The sequence below is a fragment of the Babylonia areolata genome, chromosome 25 (assembly GCF_041734735.1).
Source record: "Babylonia areolata isolate BAREFJ2019XMU chromosome 25, ASM4173473v1, whole genome shotgun sequence".
NCBI lineage: Eukaryota > Metazoa > Mollusca > Gastropoda > Neogastropoda > Buccinidae > Babylonia > Babylonia areolata.
Window position 1 is genome coordinate 23,407,993 of NC_134900.1, and position 24,486 is coordinate 23,432,478.

Genomic DNA, 24,486 nt, shown 5'->3' on the forward strand with positions numbered 1-24,486 from the left:
TTGGGTTGTGCTGTGCTGGGTTGGGTTGGGTTGGGTTGGATTGTGCTGTTCTGGGTTGGGTTGGGTTGGATTGTGCTGTGCTGGGTTGGGTTGGGTTGGGTTGTGCTGTGATGTGCTGTGCTGAGTTGGGTTGTGCTGTGCTAGGTTGAGTTGGGTTGGGTTGTGCTGTGCTGTGCTGGGTTGGGTTGGGTTAGGTTGTGCTGTGCTGTGCTGGGTTATGTTGTGTTGTGCTGTGCTGGGTTGGGTTGTGCTGTGCTGGGTTGGGTTGGGTTGTGCTGTGATGTGCTGTACTGAGTTGGGTTGGGTTGTGCTGTGCTGTGATATGCTGTGCTGGGTTGGGTTGGGTTGGGTTGTGCTGTGCTGGGTTGGGTTGGGTTGTGCTGTGCTGTGCTGTGCTGTGCTGTGCTGTGCTGGGTTGGGTTGGGTTGTGCTGTGATGTGCTGTGCTGAGTTGGGTTGGGTTGGGTTGTGATGTGCTGTGCTGAGTTGGGTTGGGTTGTGCTGTGCTGTGCTGTGCTGTGTTGGGTTGGGTTGGGTTGGGTTGGGTTGGGTTGTGATGTGCTGTGCTGAGTTGGTTTGGGTTGTGCTGTGCTGTGCTGTGCTGTGTTGGGATGGGTTGGGTTGTGCTGTGATGTGCTGTGCTGAGTTGGGTTGGGTTGGGTTGTGCTGTGATGTGCTGTGCTGGGTTGGGTTGGGTTGTGCTGTGATGTGCTGTGCTGGGTTGGGTTGGGTTGTGCTGTGATGTGCTGTGCTGAGTTGGGTTGGTTTGGGTTGGTTTGGGTTGGGTTGTGCTGTGATGTGCTGTGATGGGTTGGGTTGGGTTGTGGTGTGATGTGGTGTGATGGGTTGGGTTGTGCTGTGATGTGCTGTGCTGGGTTGGGTTGGGTTGGGTTCGGTTGGGTTGTGCTGTGCTGTGCTGTGCTGGGTTGGGTTGGGTTGTGCTGTGCTGGGTTGGGTTGTGCTGTGCTGTGCTGTGCTGGGTTGGGTTGTGCTGTGCTGTGCTGGGTTGGGTTGGGTTGGGTTGGGTTGTGCTGTGCTATGCTGTGCTGTGCTGGGTTGGGTTGTTTTGGGTTGTGCTGTGCTGTGCTGTGCTGTGCTGGGTTGGGTTGTTTTGGGTTGTGCTGTGCTGTGGTATGTTGGGTGGCTATGGGTTGGGTTTAGTTCTGTCCTGTTGTGTTGTATTGCGGGGAAGGAAAGAAAGAACACAGAGGAGAGGAGGAGGAAGAAAAGAAGGAACATTTTGATATCACACACACACACACACACACACACACACACACACACACACATGCACAATCTCTCTCTCTCTCTCTGGTTTAAACATTTTTTATATCAAGAAACAAAGTGCAATACAGCGTTCAATTAATAAGACTTGAGCAACAACAAGCATGAGCTTATATCGTGCTCGTTCATATGTAGCAAGCAATACACAAACGCAATGACGAAAATACACACATTATTTGACAATGAAAAGAAGGTTGAAGTGCAAGACAAAACTAAACTAAACAAGAAAAACAACAACAACAAAAACACACACACAAAAAAAGCTACGATTACCGCAACTACCACTGACAACAACAATGAAAATATTAATGATAATACTAATACTAACATAGTAGCAACAATGACACACTGGAAAGTGAAAATCACCTAAGGAGTAATGCAATGGGGGAGGGAGAGAGAGCGAGAGAGATTACAGAGTGAAACCGGGGCCATTCGTCAAAATAACTGTTCACTATAACTTTTAATCTTTTATAATCTTTTAAGACTTGAATCTTTTTGATTTTCCAATAAAGTCTTGTACAGTCAAGAATATGTGTTCATTCTCAAGGGAACTAATAACTCGGTCACCTCGTAATAAAGTATTTAAGTTTGTACTATTTGCAGGGAGAGTAGCAATCGTATTCTCTCTTATATTGTTGTAATTTGGGCAGTGTAAAAGAAAGTGTTCAACTGTCTCTGCAGGATATCCACAAGAACAATTTGTATCCGGTCGAAGATGACGATCAAACAAATCTTGGTTAAGATCACTCATATTTAAGCGAAGTCTACAATGATAAATTTGTTCTTCTCTGTTACCAATGTAATAATGTGGGGGGACGGCTGTGTCACTAGAGGAAAGATATCTTTTTAACAGGCTTAAAGAATCACTACATTTTATATTATCAGGGACACTGTTCCATAGTTTGGTTGTAGATGGAATAAATGAATCAGAATATAAGTTGGTTTTACAATGTGGCACAGCTCTCTCGAGTGGTCTACGTCTGTGGTAAGGATTATTAGCTGAAACTAGAGGGGGTGTGAGGACAGACAAGTAGTTTGGACAGTTACCGTGCACCATTTTGTGATATTGTATTAGTTTGTGTCTTTGTCTACGTTCCTTTAAAGAACATAAACCTGACTCTTCATGCAATTTTGTATGCCTTGTTCCTTTTACTGCTCCTACTATGATTCTTATAGCTTCTAAATGAAGTGATTCTAACATGTTTGACTGAGCATCACTGCAATTATCCCACAGAATATCTGCGTAATCAAAATGAGGTAAAATAAATGATTTATACATGGTCTCTAATGCTTTTCTGTTTAATTTATATTTGTAATATTTCAAGCAAGAAATCAACATTCTTACCTTATTGGCAATACTGTTAATATGTTCCCCCCATTTACAATCATCTTGTAAAATGACGCCAAGGTGTTTATGCGTACTGACATTTTGAAGGATGTTCTCATTGAATACCAAGGGTAAAGTTTGTTGATTAACACGGATTATATTTAGCAGGTCTGTTTTCCCTTCATTGAATTTTACTTTCCATCTATTTGCCAACTCCATAATTCTCTCCAAATCAGAGGTAATTATTTCTGCTCTAATATGTGGATCTGACAATGCTAAATATAAACTAGTGTCATCAGCAAAAAGTTTTATAACAGATTCAATATCTGTAATTATGTCATTTATATATACTAGAAAAAGCAGAGGACCCAGTACAGATCCCTGTGGAACACCTGCAGGTACTAACTGTAAATCTGATTTTTCACCCCTTAACACTACAGTCTGGAATCGTTGTGACAGATAGTCTTGAAAGAAGTCTAGTAAATTGCCACGTATACCAATGGCGTTTAACTTTAACAAAAGACCCGTGTGCCACACCCGATCAAAAGCCTTTGAAATATCAAAATATACAACTTGGGTCGGGATACCTTGGTCATAAGCACCACATAAATCGTCATAAATATTTATTAATTGGTTAACAGTTGAATCACCAGGAATAAATCCAGATTGTGCATGTGTAATGATACTATTTATTGTAAGATAGTGATATACGTGTCTGTGAATACATTTTTCTAGTACTTTACCTACACAGCTTAATAATGAGATGGGACGGTAATTTGAGCACAGCTCCCTTTCACCTTTTTTATGTAAAGGAGTCACATGTGCGATTTTCCAAAGCAATGGAAACCTGCCTTGATCCAAACATTTATTAAATAGTTTGGTTAGTGGTTCAGATATAATGTGGGCAGATGCAGTGAGTAATCTGTTATGTATAAGATCTGGCCCAGCTGCTTTGTTTTTATTTAATGTTTGTAATACCTCAGTCACTTCTGGGACTGTTAAACTTAATTCAGATATTTCAGTTTCTAACTGAGGGATGACTGGAAGAGTACTATTGCTAGATTCTATCGTAGACTGTTTAACAAAATATCCATTAAATATGTTAGCTTTATCTTTATTTGTGTAGTACATCTTATCGTTAAATAATAACGGCGGTATTTCATCTGAATCGACACCCTTCTTACTCATAAACGACTTAACCAAGTGCCACCAATTTTTGTTACCAAATTGTGAAGGATCAGAAGCCTTTTTATTCAATTCTTCTAAGTATTCGATTTTCCTATTTCTAACTTTTGATACTACAAAATTCCTAAACTGACGGAAACTTTGCCAGTCTCCTGGCAAATTGCTTCTTTTTGCTTTCTTGTGGAGGTCTTTACGTTGTTCAATTAAGAATAGAATTTCATCGGTCATCCATAGTGATTACCAGAGCAGATTTTAACCTGCTTGAAAGGCATGCCTGATTTAGCTATATCAAGTAAAATTTCACTAAACAGTTCTGCACTTTCATCTACAGTTTCCTTGGACAATACAGTATCCCAATTAATCCCTAATAGTAAACGTTGTAATTTTTCCACATCTAACTTTTTGTAATTATAGATAGTCCTCTTAAATGAAGTTTTTTCCAGTAACTGAATTCTTTATAGAAACACAGCGAACACTGTGGTCACTACAGATGGGGGATAAGACATCAACAGATTGGATGATTTGTGGACTTTGGGTTATTATCAAATCTAAACAAGTACTGGTAGTTTCAGTCACCCGTGTAGGTTGGTTGGTCAGTTGATGCAAGTCATATAGGTTTAATATGTCAAGGAAGTGCTGTGATGGTCTGTTCAAGAAGTCAGTATTAAAATCTCCAAATATTAAGAACTTATTGACGTACTGTTTGCTTTATTAATACTATCACTAATTAATTGCCAATAATTTACTGGTGAATTAGGAGGACGATAAAAAGACCGAATAAGTAAACTTGTCTGATCAAGTTTTGTTTCTATCCACACAGCTTCTAAGTCAGGTACTGAGAGGTCGTGGCGTACTTTACAATATAGAGATTGTTTTACATAAATTGCAACACCACCGTGAGGGTCATTTGGCCGGTCACGTCTGAAAGGTGGGGGAAAATTAGTCAGTAGTATGTCGTTATTACAAATGGTATCCGAAAGCCATGTTTCGGAAACAGTAATCACATCACAATTGCTTAATTCCACGTCTAGAATGTCAATCTTATTTCTCAGACTTTGAACATTGATATGTATGGCACGGAGCTCACCACCTACAGCTGGTCCTGGGTTAAGTTCAATGTCACCTGCTAATATCAAAAACATGAAGAAGAAGAAAACTATGTATCTTGCAATGTCGCAACAACTGTTACAGCCTTTACCACTGGTTCTCTTCATACATTTGATATAGACTTCTCTATTAATGATTAAAGCATATGTATCAACAAAAAGGTGCACAAAAATAGCTAAACTCACACGATCTGCATTCCTAAAACATGTTAAAATAATACACGGTAATACCATTCGTATATCGGTGAGTACAATGCAACTCGAGGCCCTAGCAACGGAATAGAAGAAACCAACCCTGGCCCTGTAGACACTGATGTCAACAGCCATTAGGTGACAACACTCTGCAGAATGGAGAACAGGAAAACAGGGCATTGGGCTGTGTTCATTTGGAGTGTAATCTCTCTAAGGGTGAAGAAGATATCGTAAGAAAGTGCATACATATTAAGCTATTTTTAATATCTAGTAAGAATGAAGATAAAGTGGACAATTTCAGCAATATGCAATATAAAAACAAATCAAGTAAACAAACAAAATATAGCTCAGCAACAGATGAGCACAAGCATGATGTGGATCTCCCTCAAGCCACGTTGTGATTACATAGCATTTTAACTGAGAAAAAAAGTGAAAGTGTTCAGATTCATTAACACATGAATATACTGGAAAAAAAGCATATTCTCATCTCTTCTGCACAGTCTTACAGAAAACGTTGTGTTCCAGTTAACTGTTCACAATAAATCAAACACGCCTTCCCTCTCTCTCTTTCTCACACACACACATACATGCACACACACACACACACACACACACACACACACACACACACACACACGCACGCACGCAAACACACACTCATGTAAGCACGCTTGCATGCCCGTTCATGAACGACTGTGGGCGCACGTGCAAGGGATGGTTTACATTCATAACAGCAGACATTCCAGGATCCAGGTATGATTTCCAAAATGTCCAGTTTGTGACAAGGCGATGTGTTATGCTATTTCAAGGTTACAATAGCTATACATTAAACCATTTGCAAGGTTATGATGCATAACACTGTCATGTCTCCACACAAACACACATACATAAACATATGCATATGCATACACACACGCATGCTTACAAACACACGCACACAAACACACACGCACACCCTTACCATACACAAACATGCTTACACACACGCGCGCGCGCGCGTGCATGCACATACGCATACACACACGTTTATACGACCAAAATATGTCAAAATCATAAACATAGCCTTTTCCATCATCAAATAATATGGGGACTTATCCACGGACATTCCATTTACAGCGGTTGCACCAGTGTCAATGTGTCAATTGATTCCATAATATATGTAGATAGTTGAGCGTCATCTTCGCTTTAGCCCCGTACATAACCACAGCCAGTGTAAAGTCAAAATTCAAGGTTTCTCAAGTCATTTCAAGTTGCCGTTGACGCACATGTATCTGATTTAAAGATGCACACTTACGCATTCGCATATTATACAGTTTGTTCACTTAAGTATATATGCACATGGATTAAGAATATCCACATGGTATGCTAAAGTTATGATATGTATACTTTTACTCTTTTGTATGTGACATACACACACACACACACCCCTATCACCCGACACACACACGTTCACGTACACACTCACGGGCATACACGTGCGCGTGTGCACATACACACGCACACACATTTACTCCAAACCTTTGCAAAACATAGCCAAACGAGACCAAAGTTATTTCAAGTCTGGTACAGAACATGAGACAACCGAATATCCTTCGGTATATATTCAAATATAGATGGCTCACAAGGTTAGTACAGCAAAGTTACTGAAACAACTTAACATGCAAAGCTGTTTGAAACATGTATGCAATGTCGTGCCTGTCACGTGGGTGCATCTCGCACCGCCGCGGCCCGGTTAACAGTGCGCTTGCACCGCTGTGGGAGGCGTGGCACATGTGCTGCTGGTGGGGCGATGGACACTCGATCTGTGTGTCTGCCTCTCTCTTAATTTGTTTCTTAATCAAAGTCATGACAGTCATGCTCAACCTCTCAAAGAGTCATAACAATCGTGCTCAATATACACACACACGTGCGCGCGCGTGCAGGCACACACACGCTCACACATGCACACATACACGCACACACATACACGCACACACATACACACACACAATCAGGTAATCACAATCATTGAAAAATCGAATAAATCACCGTGAAGTAGATGGCTGTGTCACAATTTACGACGAATAGTCAGAAGAGAGCGTTAAACTGGCGTTGAGTGGTTACACGATGTGTTGTTTCTCCAGTCTTTACGAACACCACTCCGTCTCTGGTCCATGTCTCGGAAATCTTTCCTTTCTTCTTGCTGGCCCTGGCGGCAGCAGCGATGTCCGCCCTCGTCTTGGTCAGGTCATCGTTGATGTACAGACGGGCGGCTGGAGCCTGGACAGCAGCGGCGGCAGTTGTAGGGGCAGGCGTGGCAAATAGAATGCGTGGATTTACATTGGAAAGTTTTTTCTTCGCTGCCATGACTTGGTGTTTACAACGGTACGAGGAGAATTTGACGATGATAGCTCGATTACCGACACTCCCCCTGTCATTCTTTCTTCCCACACGATGTGATCGGTCGATCATACAGCTGTCCAGGTCGACACCAATTTCGTTTGCTGTTTTCTGTGCTATTCTGTCTGTGTTTTCCCCATCAACCTCCGGCACACCATTAATTCGTATTGCGTTCCGTCTGCTATACTGTTCCAGTTCATCCACTTTGTCTTTCAAAGATTGTATTTCAATGTCTTTTTCAGAAAGTTTTTCTTTTAAAGCTGAAATCTCTTTCCCCAAAGCACTCGCCACTTCGGAAGCTAAGCTTTTTGCAAACAATCTTATAATCTCTGGATCAGTTAGTGCAGCCCTCACCTCCTCTTTCGCTGACATCTGTGTTCCCTCTCCTGTCATTGTTGAGTCCGATTCCAAAATGGTGCTAGTCAGAAACGCAGGACTTATAATTGTTGTTTCAGAGTCAGTGAAACTAGAATTTGCCTCAATACATTGTCTCTTATCATCGTCGCTGTCGACTAACGGTGAGCTTGCTAAACGTTTAACAGACATGGCACGACATTGATGACAAAAAATCACTTACTGAACGCGTTTACAACACACGAAGCTTTTGTTTTCACAATGAAAAACAACACTTGAAAACGCCATCTTGGTTAACACACCAACGATCAATTCACAATTGGGATAACATTTCTTGAAGAAAGGAACATCTCACACACTGGAGAGCATGAAACATCCGTGAAACATCTTTGAAAATTCTCACAGGATGAAACTGTTCCTTAAACTCTGAACACCCGTGAATTACACAACAAGCTGAGAGAGCCCAAAAATCTGCTCACATCCTCGCCATTGCCGGAAGTCCAAGTTTTGCTTTATTAACTGTTGGTTTTTCTTCCATTCGATACATTTGACGCTGCAACCCGAGAATTATACACTCTGACATAACGGCTGTAGTTAGGCCATATTTGTTTAAAGTCTGCAGCGTTTCTCTCTCTCTCTCTCCCTCTCTCTCTCTCTAACAAACAAACAAACAACTCAACAAAACACGACAATATTTCCCTCTCACACTCCTCCACCCCTACACCACCACCACCCCACCCACCCCTTTCACCCCCCGCCCCTCACCCCACCCCCCACCCCCTGACCTCTCTCCCCCGCCACCACTAAACCAAACAACATCTAGCCTGGTCCGCCTCCAATTTTATATTAACCCTTCGACTGGCGAGCTCTAGTGGAAAGAGAGCAGGGTGGTGCTATGGATGATCAATGCACTTACCACATTTTGTGAACTCGTCAGTGCTGACTTGCCTGAAAAAAAAAGCAGTAATGCGATACTGATAGTCAGTAACGATTGTCATGATAATCGTAATGCCAAAAACAAAAAAAATCATCATCGTCATTGAAATCTTAACAATCTTGATAATTACTAGAAGAAGAAGGAGGAGGAGGAGGAGGAGCAGCAGCAGCAGCAGCAGAAGAAGAAGAAACTATCTTGGCTCTAGAAAATAGTTCTAGATGAGTGACTGAGCGCGTAATATTCTACATCACCTACTACATCAATGTAATATGTGCACACCACACGCACACTCAACACACACACACACTCAGTCAACACACACACACACACACTCAGTCAACACACACACACACACACAACACACACACACACACACACACACACACACACACACACACACACTCAGTCAACACACACACACACACAATCAACACACACACACAAACACACACACACACACACACACACACACACACACACATACACACACACACACACTCAGTCAACATACACACACACACACACACACACACACTCACACGTAAGCCGTGTCTTATCTGAGCGAGGTGACAGTCCCTTCACTGGCGATCACACACACGTCAGCGGCAGGCAAGGGGTTAAAGACAAGGTGGGTAGGATCTGCAACAGCTTGGGCAGTGAGCTTGACACGATAGCAAACCAGCAGCACGGCTAACTGGTCGCCGTAAAGTCACTTACATCTGTGGTCTTTTCCTTTGATCCCAGTGAGGATCAGCGGAGATTAGAATGGTGATGATGATGATGGTGGTGGTGGTGGTGGTGATGATGGTTGTGATTGGGGTGGTGGTGGTTGTGATGGTGGTGGTGGTGGTGATGGAGGTGATGGTGGCTGGTAGTTATGGTGGCGGTGGTGGTGATGATGGTGGTGGTGGGGATGGAGGAGGCTTGTGCTATGAGTTTCACACACACACACACACACACACGCACACACACATACACACACATTTGCACACATACACACACATGAATGCACACACACACACACACACACACACACACACACACACACACGCTTGTCACCAGAAAGTGGAGTGATGGCCTAGAGGTAACGCGTCCGCCTTGGAAGCGAAAGGATCTGAGCGCACTGCTTCGATTCACGGCTCACTCGCCGGTATTTTCTCAACCTCCACTAGACGCTAGTCATCCGGATGAGACGATAAATCGAGGTCCCGTGTGCAGCATGCACTTAGCGCACGTAAAAAGAACGAACGGCAACAAAAGGGTTGTCCCTGTAAAAATTCTGTAGAAATATACACTTCGATTGGAAAAACAAATAAAACTGCACGCAGGACAAAAAAACAAAACAAAACAAACAAACAAAACAAAACCAAAAAAAACAACCAAACAAAACATGGGTGGCGCTCTCAGTGTAGCGACGCGCTCTCCCTGGGGAGAGCAGCCTGAATTTCACATAGAGAAATCTGTTTTGACAAAAAAGAGAAACACACACACACACACACACACACACACACATACACACACAATTGAATTAAGCAGAACACGTCAGCAAAATACGTCATCAGTGATTAAAATAGCAACAAATCAGACACTTTTTTCTCAGATGATATCGAGAGTAACACAGGTGTTTTTAAAGGGTGTGTTTTTGATTTTTGTTGTTTTTTGTTTCTTTGGTGGTGGTGATGATAGTAGAAGGGAGAGAGAGGAGGGGGAGAAGAGAGGGAGAGAGAGAGAGAGAGAGAGAGAGACGCTTCAGACTTTAAACAAATATTGACATTGGCCTAACTATAGCCGTTATGTCAGTCAAGAGTGTATAATTCTCGGGTTGCAGCGTCAAGTGTATCGAATGGAAGAAAAACCAACAGTTAATAAAGCAAAACTTGTCAATAAAACAGTTCAAAACCATGTTACCTGATAATGTACACAGATAAATGTATCCATCACACACACAGACACAGACACACACAGACACAGACACACACAGACACACACACACACACACACACACACACACACATACCTTCATCACCAACTTCACTCCACCACCTCCACCATCCACCATCCACCTCCACCCTTTTCATTAACAAAACAAAATAAGAAACAGCAACATCAAACGGACAGTTAATTAATATTCATGAGCCCATCAAGCGTGTAAAGCTGCGACAGGTTATTCCTGAGATCAATAATGAATACGTATCACGACCATCCATTTTCTTTTTTCCTGATATTGACAGCCTCTGCAACGTAACTGGCAAGCAAAATTATAATTTCATCATTATCGGAGGAGGAAAACAGACTGAGCACGTCTTCCCTCATCTCAGCAGTAACATCGAAACGTTTTTAGCCCTTATGACTTCATGAGCTTTACAACAACAACAACAGTTTCAGTTTCAGTTTCAATAGCTCAAGAAGGCGTCACTGCGTTCGGACAAATCCATATACGCTACACCACCTCTGCCAAGCAGATGCCTGACCCGCAGTGTAACCCAACGCGCTTAGTCAGGCCTTGAGACAACAACAAATCTTCACCCTCTTACACCATCCATACACATCATGCACATATTATTAGCTGAACCCTCCAGATCAAACCATCTTTTGTAGGCTTTTTAACCAAACATTTTGTTGGAAGAGAGAGACTGACTGACAGACAGACAGACAGAGGCAAACAATCATTATTGAAATCAGGAAAAAAAAATCACACACACACATATTAGCCAAACTTTGAGCAGAATGGTCAACTAACTGATAAGGTCATACAGATAATCTAATGAACTATTTTAGAAAAAATAAATGTAAAGAAAAAAAAGAAGAACATGTCAAACGCAGTGTAGAATTTTGTCTTTCAGCTAAGTGCCGGGAGCTGTCAGCGCTTTGTTGTAAGGCAACGCGTATAATTAAAGGAATCATTGCTACATCTCTTGTCACAGTGCTGTGCTTGTTGCATGTAACAACAGGGCTATGTTCTAAGTGTTCACATGTTTGGCAATGTATTACTTCCACAAAACACCTTACAGTGGACATGAATTCCATCTTCGTTTTCACCACAATGATTTAGGTTACTTTTTTTTTTCAAACTTCCTTGATAATGCTTTCGATTGCATTTTAGCTTGTTTGTTCCATATAAGAAGCAAATGCAAGATCGTCTGAATTTAGCAACAATCATATCTAATGAAGTTGGGTTTTCCATCCATAATGATTACACACACGTCATCATCATTATAATTGTCACTATCATTTTCTCTTCTTATTGTTGTTGTTGTTGGCGGTGGTGGTGGTGGTGGTGGTGGTGGGGTGTTGTTGTTGCTACTGCTGCTGCTGTTGTTGTCGTCGTCATCAACATGTAGTGTGTGTCATCCAAATGACGTCATGATGGTCGTGAATAAAACATGGACAACAAATCAGAAGCGTTTCGTCGGAGTCTTTGATACCCTCAATTCTCGAGATTTATGTGTGTGGCAAGACAGGTGTTTTTGAAGACACGTCAAGCGGCATGGGCGGGAGGGAGGAAGGGCGTGGGGGGGCTGAGAGAGAGAGGGAGAGAGAGAGGGGGATGGATAGAGAGAGGGAGAGGGATAGAGAGAGGGGGGATAGAGAGAGAGAGGGGGGGGGAGAGAGGGGGAGGGATAGAGAGAGGGAGAGGGATAGAGAGAGGGGGGATAGAGAGAGAGGGGGGGAGAGAGGGGGAGGGATAGAGAGAGGGAGAGGGATAGAGAGAGGGGGGATAGAGAGAGAGGGGGGGAGAGAGGGGGAGGGATAGAGAGAGGGAGAGGGATAGAGAGAGGGGGGATAGAGAGAGAGGGGGGGAGAGAGAGGGGTAGAGAGAGAGGGAGAGAGAGAGATACACACAGATAGAGGGGGAGAGTGGGAAAGAGAGAGAGAGAGAGGGGAGAGGGAGACAGAGGGAGAGGGAGTGAGAGAGAGAGAGGGAGGGAGATAGAGGAGGAGAGAGTGGGAGAGGGGGTAGACAGAGAGAGGGGGAGAGAGAGGGCGTGAGGGAGAGAGGGGGGGGGGAGAAAGAGAGAAGGAGAGAGGTTGGCAGAGGGGACGAGAGAGAAGGGGGAGGGAGAGAGAGAGAGAGAGGCAGGGAGAGAGAGAGAGGGTGAGACGGAGAGAGAGGAGGGGGTGGAGAGAGAGGGAGAGAGGACGGACGAGGGGCAGCCACAGAGGAAGAACTTTTGGTCTGGATTGCAGACAAGGTGGAATGGCGTCCTTTATCTGTGTGTGTGTGTGTGTGTGTGTGTGTGTGTGTTTCTTTTGTGCGTATGGTAGGGGAGAGAGATGGGGGAGATAGGCAGAGACGGTGGGGGGGGGGGGGTGTCGGCGGGGTGGGGGACGTGGGGGGGGGGGTAAGTTGTTTGTTTATTACCGGAGTTGGGTGGGGGGTACAGGGAAGTTCTTCATCCCCCAATAGCTATTTTCCTATTGGGATCAGCTGTTTGTGTGATCGTTCCTATTTCTGCCTTTCTTTCTTTCTTCTTTGTCGATGACGTCATTGGTCTGGGGTTTATGGTGTCAACAAATGGGACCACATGCACGACAGCTCACACACACACACACACACACACACACGCGCGCGCGCGCGCGCGCGCCTCCACTGCAAGTAAGTATACACTCTACACTACGACTACAACTACGTTCAGGGATATTCTTCCAGGTCTGTTGAATTCTGGTGACGCGAGAAAATAGCGTGGGTGTAAGTTGTTATTGTTTTGTTTTTTATTTCTTGTGTGTGTGTGGGGGGGGGGGGGGGTTAGGGGGTGCACGGGAGGGGTAGTACCTCTAGAGGGGGGGCTTGTCACGCTCTCCTGTGAGTGGTTCGTCCTCTGTTGGTCCCCACCAGCACTAGAAGCTGCAAGCATGTGGCAGCGCCCAACCCCCGGGCAACGGCTTTGACAGGCTGGCTAAACTAGGTGAGGGTAGCCGACGGGTCTCAAACCCTTGGTGAGTTAGGGCTTGTCTACCCAAGCATGTGAAGACTGGATCCGGCGGACTCTGCGGAAGAAACCTTCATTGTTCAACGGAGAGGAAGGCGGTTGCAGCAGAGCACTGTGGAGTGCTATGGCACATAGGACATCCTGGTCATCCACTGCATCCGTTTCCATCTCCAGTCGTCTTGACTTCGTCTTGCCACTGAATACAGACGGTCTCGGACAAGAGAGTGAGGTCGACGGTGCGCAACTCCTCCTCACTATAAACAAAGTCATCGCGCAAGTCATCAGTCATCCTTCATCCCATACCATCATTTTCCCCAAGCCCTGCGGCAACAGGCGAGCGACGAAGCGACAGGTGTGGGTACACTGGCAGTCGTAGCCGCGGACCTGCACACAGGCGGCTCAGGCCATACGGTCGTTTTTCACTGACTGGAGCAGCGGTGGAGATCGGCAGCCCCCTGAGCGACTGAGCAGCCCTCTTTAGGACAGCACTGCTCACCTCCATGGCATGAGGAAGGGGCTAGAAAAGGTGCCCTAAACATTGCCTGCTCAACGCCACCCTAGTCAGCATACCGCGGTTGACGGGGACCCTACTCAAGCGGTCGACACACAAAGGAAAGAAAGAAGAAAACAAGGAGCACCCCATTGACCATTGCCACATGGAACGTGCGTACGCTTCTGGACAGAGGCGACTCAGCCAGACCACAGAGACGCACAGCACTTATTGCGAGTGAACTAGCCAGGTGCAACATCGACATCGCTGCCTTAAGTGAGACCAGACTGGCAGAGGAAGGCGAACTCTGAGAGCGAGGCGCAGGCTGCACCTTCTTTTGGAGTGGTCGCGGACCTGAAGAGAGACGTGAGGCTGGAGTTGGCTTTGCAGTGAAGACAACCCTCGTTGGCAAGCTGGCTGGTCCCCCGAAAGGAGTGAACGATCGCCTGATGACGATGAAACTCCCTATATGCAATGGGAAGACGTTTACCACCATTGTCAGCGCCTACGCGCCCACCATGACCAACCCGGATGAGATCAAGGACAAGTTCTACGAGGACCTGAACGCTGTCATTACCACTGTTCCCAACGCAGACAAGCTCATCATTCTTGGTGACTTCAACGCGAGAGTTGGCTGTAACAGCACCTCCTGGGAAGGCGTGATTGGGAAGCATGGGGTTGGCAACTGTAACAGCAATGGTCAACTACTTCTCCAGACATGTGCCGAGCACGACCTTCTTATCACAAACACCGTCTTCTGCCTCCCTACCCGTTACAGGACGTCATGGACGCATCCTCGCTCTGGGCATTGGCATCTCATCGACTTTGTCATCGTCAGGAAGAGGGACAGGCAGGACGTACGAGTCACGAGGCGGCGCCGAGTGCTGGACAGAACACCGCCTTATCGTCTCCAAACTCAACCTCCGCATCCAGCCCAAGAGACGGCCTCAGGGCATGAAAGCATCCAAATGCCTGAATGTCAACAAGCTGGAGCTAGGCAACATCAAGCAGAGCTTTGCTGACACCCTGGAGGAACACCTTGAGTCCACCGTGCTGGACAACCAGAATGTGGAGGCAGCATGGGGCGCACTGCATGAGACGGTGTACAACACTGCCATGGAGTGCCTGGGGCCTTCTGCCAGGAAGCACAAAGACTGGTTCGATGAGAACTGCACTGAGATCAAGCAGCTGTTGGAAGACAAACGCCAAGCCTACAGAGCCCACATTGAAGATCCCAAGTCACAGTTAAAGACATACTGAAGAGCGTACGCAGTACCATCCAGCTGAAGCTGCGGCAGATGCAGGATTCCTGGTTGAGCAACAAAGCTGATGAGATCCAGGGCTTTGCAGACAGGAACGACATGAAGAACTTCTACAACGGCCTGAAAGAAGTCTACGGTCCCACCACCTCCGGATCTGCTCCACTCCTCAGTGCTGATGGTTCTACCCTAATCACTGACAAGGACGGGATCCTTGAGAGACAGGCTGAACACTTTGACAGCGTACTGAACCGCCTTTCCACCATCAATGATGAAGCCACTGACCGACTCCCCCAGGTGCCAGTTAGTGAGTCGTTGGATGCCATTCCAACTTTGGAGGAGACCCAGAAAGCTATCCGTCTGCTATCCAATGGCAAAGCCCCTGGCTCAGACTCCATTCCAGTTGAGGTCTACAAAGAAGGTGGTATGGCGCTGACTGAGAAGCTTCATCAGCTATTCCAGCTCATCTGGCAGCATGAGGCAGTTCCACAGGACTTCAAAGACGCTTCCATCATACACCAGTACAAGCGCAAAGGAAATCGTCAGGCCTGTGGAATATCCCTGCTGTCCGCTGCAGGCGAGATTCTGGCCAGAGTGCTACTCAACCGTCTCATAGCGCACCTTGAGCAAGGTCTCCTACCAGAGAGCCAGTGTGGCTTCCGGAAAGAACGCGGGACTGCCAGGCAGCTCCAGGAGAAGTGTCAGGAACAGAACGCCGACCTTTACTCCACCTATGTCGATCTGACCAAGGCCTTCGATACTGTTAGCAGAGATGGCCTTTGGAGAATCCTGGCGAAGTACGGATGTCCCAGAAAGTTCATCATCATCATACGGCAACTACACGATGGGATGCTGGCCCGAGTCAAAGACAACGGAGAGACTTCAAAATCATTTCCTGTCTCCAACAGAGTCAAGCAAGGGTGTGTTCTTGCCCCCACCCTGTTCAGTCTCATGTTTTCAGCCATGCTGACAGATGCCTTCAGAGACGCTGACGTAGGCATTGGCATCAGGTACCGCACAGATGGCTCACTCTTCAACCTCAGGAGGCTTCAAGCAAAAACCAAGGTGAGGACAGACACCGTCAACGACTTCCTGTTTGCTGATGACTGCGCTCTCAATGCTGCCTCCGAAGCTGACATGCAACACAGCATCGACAAGTTCTCTGCTGCCTGTGACAACTTTGGCCTCACGATTAGCACAAAGAAGACTGAGGTGATGCACCAGCCAGCTCCAGGAAAGCCTTACGTTGAACCAAACATCTTCATCAACGGGCAACGACTGAACGCGGTGGACAAGTTCACATACCTGGGCAGTACACTCTCTCGCACAGTTGTCATCGACGAAGAGGTGAATGCCAGACTTGCCAAAGCCAGCGCTGCCTTCGGCAGACTCCATAAGAACGTTTGGAACAGGAGAGGCATCACCCTGGAGACGAAGCTCAAAGTATACAAGGCCATAGTTCTCACCACACTGCTCTATGGATGCGAATCATGGACGGTCTACAAACGCCACGCCAAAAAGCTGAACCACTTCCACACCACCAGCCTCAGAAAACTTCTCGGCATAAAGTGGCAAGAGAAGATCCCTGACGCAGAGGTGCTCACTCGTGCAAACTTGCCCAGCATCTACACCATCTTGATGCAGGCCCAGCTGTGCTGGACAGGCCATGTAGTTCGCATGCCAGACCACCGGCTCCCCAATAAACTGCTGTATGGCGAACTCCAACATGGCAAGCGCTCCCATGGAGGCCAAAAGAAGCGCTTCAAAGACACTCTGAAATCTTCTCTGAAGGCCTTCAATATCAGCCACGACACATGGGAGGTGAATGCAATGGACAGACCAAAGTGGCGTTGAGTTTTCCACAAAGGCGCCAGATCCTGTGAGGCCAACAGAATCGCTACAGGAGAGCAACGCGGACAGGCCAGGAAAAGCAGTGGCAGTAAGTTCCCGACACCATCCCCTGTCCACAGTGCGTGAGAACCTTCCATGCGCGGATTGGCGTGACGAGTCATCTGCGAACCAACGGAGCCAAATCCACTCACCTCCAAAATGAATTTCGGGCTTTTGTCGATTCACACCGAAGAACCGTGTGTGTGTGTGTGTGTGTGTGTGTGTGTGTGTGTGTGTGTGTGTGTGTGTGTGTGTGTGTGTGTGTGTGTGTGTGTGTGTGTGTGTGTGTGTGTGTGTGTGTGTGTGTGTGTGTGTGTGTGTGTGTGTGTGTGTGTGTGTGTGTGTGTGTGTGTGTGTGTGTGTGTGTGTGTGTGTGTGTGTGTGTGTGTGTGTGTGTGTGTGTGTGTGTGTGTGTGTGTGTGTGTGTGTGTGTGTGTGTGTGTGTGTGTGTGTGTGTGTGTGTGTGTGTGTGTGTGTGTGTGTGTGTGTGTGTGTGTGTGTGTGTGTGTGTGTGTGTGTGTGTGTGTGTGTGTGTGTGTGTGTGTGTGTGTGTGTGTGTGTGTGTGTGTGTGTGTGTGTGTGTGTGTGTGTGTGTGTGTGTGTGTGTGTGTGTGTGTGTGTGTGTGTGTGTGTGTGTGTGTGTGTGTGTGTGTGTGTGTGTGTGTGTGTGTGTGTGTGTGTGTGTGTGTGTGTGTGTGTGTGTGTGTGTGTGTGTGTGTGTGTGTGTGTGTGTGTGTGTGTGTGTGTGTGTGTGTGTGTGTGTGTGTGTGTGTGTGTGTGTGTGTGTGTGTGTGTGTGTGTGTGTGTGTGTGTGTGTGTGTGTGTGTGTGTGTGTGTGTGTGTGTGTGTGTGTGTGTGTGTGTGTGTGTGTGTGTGTGTGTGTGTGTGTGTGTGTGTGTGTGTGTGTGTGTGTGTGTGTGTGTGTGTGTGTGTGTGTGTGTGTGTGTGTGTGTGTGTGTGTGTGTGTGTGTGTGTGTGTGTGTGTGTGTGTGTGTGTGTGTGTGTGTGTGTGTGTGTGTGTGTGTGTGTGTGTGTGTGTGTGTGTGTGTGTGTGTGTGTGTGTGTGTGTGTGTGTGTGTGTGTGTGTGTGTGTGTGTGTGTGTGTGTGTGTGTGTGTGTGTGTGTGTGTGTGTGTGTGTGTGTGTGTGTGTGTGTGTGTGTGTGTGTGTGTGTGTGTGTGTGTGTGTGTGTGTGTGTGTGTGTGTGTGTGTGTGTGTGTGTGTGTGTGTGTGTGTGTGTGTGTGTGTGTGTGTGTGTGTGTGTGTGTGTGTGTGTGTGTGTGTGTGTGTGTGTGTGTGTGTGTGTGTGTGTGTGTGTGTGTGTGTGTGTGTGTGTGTGTGTGTGTGTGTGTGTGTGTGTGTGTGTGTGTGTGTGTGTGTGTGTGTGTGTGTGTGTGTGTGTGTGTGTGTGTGTGTGTGTGTGTGTGTGTGTGTGTGTGTGTGTGTGTGTGTGTGTGTGTGTGTGTGTGTGTGTGTGTGTGTGTGTGTGTGTGTGTGTGTGTGTGTGTGTGTGTGTGTGTGTGTGTGTGTGTGTGTGTGTGTGTGTGTGTGTGTGTGTGTGTGTGTGTGTGTGTGTGTGTGTGTGTGTGTGTGTGTGTGTGTGTGTGTGTGTGTGTGTGTGTGTGTGTGTGTGTGTGTGTGTGTGTGTGTGTGTGTGTGTGTGTGTGTGTGTGTGTGTGTGTGTGTGTGTGTGTGTGTGTGTGTGTGTGTGTGTGTGTGTGTGTGTGTGTGTGTGTGTGTGTGTGTGTGTGTGTGTGTGTGTGTGTGTGTGTGTGTGTGTGTGTGTGTGTGTGTGTGTGTGTGTGTGTGTGTGTGTGTGTGTGTGTGTGTGTGTGTGTGTGTGTGTGTGTGTGTGTGTGTGTGTGTGTGTGTGTGTGTGTGTGTGTGTGTGTGTGTGTGTGTGTGTGTGTGTGTGTGTGTGTGTGTGTGTGTGTGTGTGTGTGTGTGTGTGTGTGTGTGTGTGTGTGTGTGTGTGTGTGTGTGTGTGTGTGTGTGTGTGTGTGTGTGTGTGTGTGTGTGTGTGTGTGTGTGTGTGTGTGTGTGTGTGTGTGTGTGTGTGTGTGTGTGTGTGTGTGTGTGTGTGTGTGTGTGTGTGTGTGTGTGTGTGTGTGTGTGTGTGTGTGTGTGTGTGTGTGTGTGTGTGTGTGTGTGTGTGTGTGTGTGTGTGTGTGTGTGTGTGTGTGTGTGTGTGTGTGTGTGTGTGTGTGTGTGTGTGTGTGTGTGTGTGTGTGTGTGTGTGTGTGTGTGTGTGTGTGTGTGTGTGTGTGTGTGTGTGTGTGTGTGTGTGTGTGTGTGTGTGTGTGTGTGTGTGTGTGTGTGTGTGTGTGTGTGTGTGTGTGTGTGTGTGTGTGTGTGTGTGTGTGTGTGTGTGTGTGTGTGTGTGTGTGTGTGTGTGTGTGTGTGTGTGTGTGTGTGTGTGTGTGTGTGTGTGTGTGTGTGTGTGTGTGTGTCTGTGTCTGTGTGTGTGCGTGTGTGCGTGTGCGTGTGCGTGTGCGTGTGCGTGTCTGTCTGTCTGTGTGTCTGTCTCTGTGTCTGTCTCTGTGTCTGTCTCTGTGTCTCTGTGTCTGTGTGTGTGTGTGTGTGTGTGTGTGTCTGTGTGTCTGTGTGTCTGTGTGTGTGTGTGTGGTGTGTGGTGTGTGGTGTGTGTGTGTGTGGTGTGTGTGTGTGTGGTGTGTGTGTGTGTGGTGTGTGTGTGGGGGTGTGTGTGTGTGTGGTGGTGGGGGTGGGGGTGGGGTGGGGTGGGGGTGGGAATGTGGGGGTGTGTGTCTCCCACAATACCTAACGTCCCCACACAAACATACGCACTTCACCTTTTATTCCCATCATGCAAAGTACATACAAAAACAAACGCCACCTAACAAACCATTCACAAAATCAATAACCTCCGTCTAACCACACTGCAATTCTATAATTCGCAATCAACTGGGAAAGGGAACGTTGGAACTTTGGAGTGCGAGTGGGAGCCGAAGTGAAGACGCTTTCGGGGTGCACACTGTAGAAGGCGAAGGAGGACCGTTCCACACTTGTGTCCTGCCCGTCCAACGCAGTGGCACGGAAGGGACGGAAACACGGGAAAATCGGTAACAACCCACTGTCTCTGTACACTATGGTTTTTTTTTTTTTTTTTTTTTTTTACCAGTTCTAAAAGAGTACATCATCCCCATCCTATCCCTTCCTTAACCAATATTCACTTAACAAGACAAGGGAACAAGTGCATAACCTTTTGCATGTACACACCCACCGTGAACAAAGTGATAGCACAAACACAAGGACACCCTCCCCACCGTACCCCCCTAACCTAGCCAGTTACCCGGCATCTCCACCATTGTCACAACCCGTATGGGGTTGCCCATGTACCCCCACCCCTTCCCACACGACCTAACCTCCCAACACAAACAGTCACAGAAGAGTTCAGCTCGTTTTACTGTGGTCACGCAAAAATACATAAACGCCACGAAACAAAGCATTAAAAAAAACCCAACCAAACCCATTTCTAACCACAGCGCAATTCTGTAATTCACAGTCACCTGCAGCACCACTTCTGCTCATCCACGCTGCCAGAGTTCAGATTCATACTGACAGATGAACATCGACGACGCTTGTTGATTCCATGGCTGAAGCTGGTCGGGGCGAGAGCGACAATGGGAAAGTGGGAAAGGGTATGTTGGAAGTTTGTAGTGGGAGTGGGAACGGGAGTGAAGAAGCTTTGGGGGTGGACACGGTAGAAACGAGGACCGTTCCAGACTTGTCCTGGAGACCCGTCGAAGGCAGTGGCACGGAAGGGACGGAAACAGGAAAATCTGTAACAACACACTGGCTCTGTAGACTAGGTTGTTTTTTTACCACTTGTAAAACAGTACATCATCCCCATCCTATCCCTTCCTCAAGCAATATTCAGTTAACAAGACAAGGGAGCAAATGCATAACCTTTTGCAAGTACACGCCCACCGTGAACAAAGTCATAGCACAAACACAAGGACACCCTCCCCACCGTACCCCCCTAACCTAGCCAGTTACCCGGCATCTCCACCATTGTCACAACCCGTATGGGGTTGCCCATGTACCCCCACCCCTTCCCACACTAGCTAACCTCCCAACACAAACAGTCACAGAAGAGTTCAGCTCGTTTTACTGTGGTCACGCAAAAATACATAAATAAACGCCACGAAACAAAGCATTAAAAAACAAACAAAAAAAAACTCATTTCTAAACACAGCGCAATTCTATAATTCACAGTTACCTGCAGCACCACTTCTGCTCAACCACGCTGCCAGAGTTCAGATTCATACTGACAGCTGAACATCGACGACGCTTGTTGATTCCATGGCTGAAGTTGGTCAGGGGGAGAGGGACAATGGGAAAGTGGGAAAGGGTATGTTGGAAGTTTGTAGTGGGAGTGGGAACGGGAGTGAAGAAGCTTTGGGGGTGGACACGGTAAAGGGGAAGGAGGACCGTTCCAGACTTGTCCTGGAGACCCGTCGAAGGCAGTGGCACGGAAGGGAGGGAAACAGGAAAATCTGTAACAACACACTGGCTCTGTAGACTAAGTTGTTTTTTACCAGTTGTAAAAGAGTACATCATCCCCATCCTATCCCTTCCTTAAGCAGTATTCAGTTACGACAAGGGAGGAAGTAGATAACCTTTCGTATAACCCACCAGGATACAAAAGCTATAAGTAAACTGAACCGTTCGTTATAGCTTTCCAAAATAATAAAACGGTCAAACTAGCACACAATCCAAAGCGTCCATTGTGACTAACTATAAACGGCAATAATATTTCAGTATCCACCACTTCTGAATAATACAAACAGCACCAGTGAGGCTACATCACAATTACATTTCATTTCCATCCCCACAAAAATGTTTGTGAAAATTTACAAACTAATCGCACATTTTTCTTTCGTAACAAAGAAAGCAAATTGAAACAATTACCTGAGCTGAATATATGACAAAATGATACACCTAAACACAACAAATTTACTAATCCCCCCCCCCTCCCCAAAAGAATACTGGATTTAAAAGATTTCCGCTAAAAAAAAAAAACACACACACACATCACCCCAACCTTACAACCAACCAAAACCTAACTCACTCTGATGTCAACAAAAGTCACAAGTCACATCACTGAATTAATATTACGAAGACAAACACTCCCTCACCTGTCACCAGGTAAATAGGCACGCCACTGGCCCAGGGTGAAACACAGACCCACACAGACCAACACTGAAGAACAAGGGGGTGACAAGGAAAACGCCCCACAACTTCACTGACGGCATTCAACAGCACACACGCTGGAACAGCGACCAACCTCTCCTCAAAGCTCAGCATCAACAGCCCAGGGGAATCTTTCTCTCCCCAACAAGATAGATTTCTGAACTCGCTCAGAGTTCAAAAAAGTGTTCAGGAGAAGGGACATGCCACACGCATATCCCCAGATAAGCACGTGCAACGCACGAAGGAGAGAGGGAGGTGGAGAGAGATGGAGAGAGGGGGGAGAAGGGAGAGGGGGGAGAGAAAGGGGGAGAAGTGAAGGAAAAGAGAGTTGCACACGAACACACACAACGATTGCCAACGACCAATATGTGTGCTGTTGAAACGGGTATAGATTATCAAGGACAGATTGGGCCATGCCTGAAATCTTCATCATGGATTAAAAAAAAAAACGTTTTCAGTTCTGAGTTATGAGTTCTCTCCCTCTCTCTCTCTCTCTTTCTCTCTCTCTCTCTCTCTCTCTCTCACCCTCTCTCTCCTCTCTCTCTCTCTCTCTCTCTCTCTTGCACACACACACACACACACACACACACACACACACACACAGAGTCAGACAGCAAAACAACAGATCAATCAATGGAACAGCCGTTTCAGTCAAGTGACCAGTGTGAGCGGTGATTGTGTCACGGATGAGGGCTGACCACAAACCCGGGGAACTGAAGTTCGTCAGCATCGCTAACTGTGTTGGGTGGACAGGAGGTGGGGGTGAGGGTGGGGATGGGTGGTGGGGGTGGCGGAAGTTATTACAGACCACAGGAACAGGCTGACGTGTTGCTGGAGTGTTCTGTCGTATGTTGTTTGGTTTGGTGTGTATGTGGTTAATTCTGTTTCAATGATGGAGCGTGGCTCCATGCCTCAGTTGGAGTCCTTCAAGGCTGCCCTCTGTCTCCCACGCTGTTCAACACAATTCCTGGAAGGCATCATGTCTGACGCGCTTGAAGGCCATGTCAGCACAGTCAGCACTGGAGCAAGAACCATCACAAACCTTCGCTTCGCAGACGGCATCGACGTCTTGACAGGTAGCGGAACAAGAACTCACCCAGCTTTGAAAAGAATCGGATAAAACATCGTCAAGATATGGAATCGCAATCAGCGCCGAAAAGATCAACTCGATGGCCATCCCCATCACCACCTGTTGATATAACTGTCCAGGGACAGAAGCTAGGAAACTGTTCAACAGTTCATTTTTCTAAAATCTATCATCGGCAATAAATGACCCAAGGGTAGCCTGCACTGTCCAGACTGAAGCCTGTATGGAAGTACAGCAACATCTCCGTGAAACACGAGATCAGACTCCTGAGTGCACTGGTGCATTCCATCTTCCGGCATACATGTGAGACATGGACATGTCTGTATATGTCTCTGTCTCTGTCTCTATATGTCGTTCTTTCTATCTATGTCTCTGTCTCTATATGTCGTTCTTTCTGTCTATCTATGTCTCTGTCTCTGTCTCTATGCGTCGTTCTTTCTGTCTATGTCTCTGTCTCTATATGTCGTTCTTTCTGTCTATCTATGTCTGTCTCTATGTGTCGTTCTTTCTGTCTATCTATGTCTCTGTCTCTATATGTCGTTCTTTCTGTCTATCTATGTCTCTGTCTCTATATGTCGTTCTTTCTGTCTATCTATGTCTCTGTCTCTATGCGTCGTTCTTTCTGTCTATCTATGTCTCTGTCTCTATATGTCGTTCTTTCTGTCTATCTATGTCTGTCTCTATATGTTGTTCTTTCTATCTATGTCTCTGTCTCTATATGTCGTTCTTTCTGTCTATCTATGTCTCTGTCTCTATATGTCGTTCTTTCTGTCTATCTATGTCTCTGTCTCTATGTGTCGTTCTTTCTGTCTATCTATGTCTCTGTCTCTATATGTCGTTCTTTCTGTCTATC

At 46.4% G+C, this 24,486-nt stretch overlaps 1 protein-coding gene across 1 annotated transcript; it reads right to left on the reverse strand.

Moving 5' to 3' along the window:
• Nucleotides 1-20,787: 20,787 nt before the first annotated feature.
• Nucleotides 20,788-21,826, reverse strand: LOC143299453 (uncharacterized). Its single transcript, XM_076612661.1, has 2 exons — nt 21,573-21,826; nt 20,788-21,132 (listed from the first exon to the last, which is right to left on the reverse strand). Exons 1-2 carry the CDS (start codon nt 21,617-21,619, stop codon nt 20,856-20,858), a joined length of 324 nt encoding a protein of 107 aa, XP_076468776.1. The 5' UTR covers nt 21,620-21,826; the 3' UTR covers nt 20,788-20,855.
• Between the last annotated feature and the right edge of the window lie 2,660 nt (nt 21,827-24,486).

Bases quoted from the DNA above. Each gene is read 5' to 3' on its own strand.
- LOC143299453 (XM_076612661.1), bottom strand. From the start codon at position 21,619: ATGAATCTGAACTCTGGCAGCGTGGTTGAGCAGAAGTGGTGCTGCAG. The intron at 21,133-21,572 runs GTAACTGTGAAT...GTGTTGTTACAG, and splicing joins GAGCAGAAGTGGTGCTGCAG to ATTTTCCTGTTTCCGTCCCT.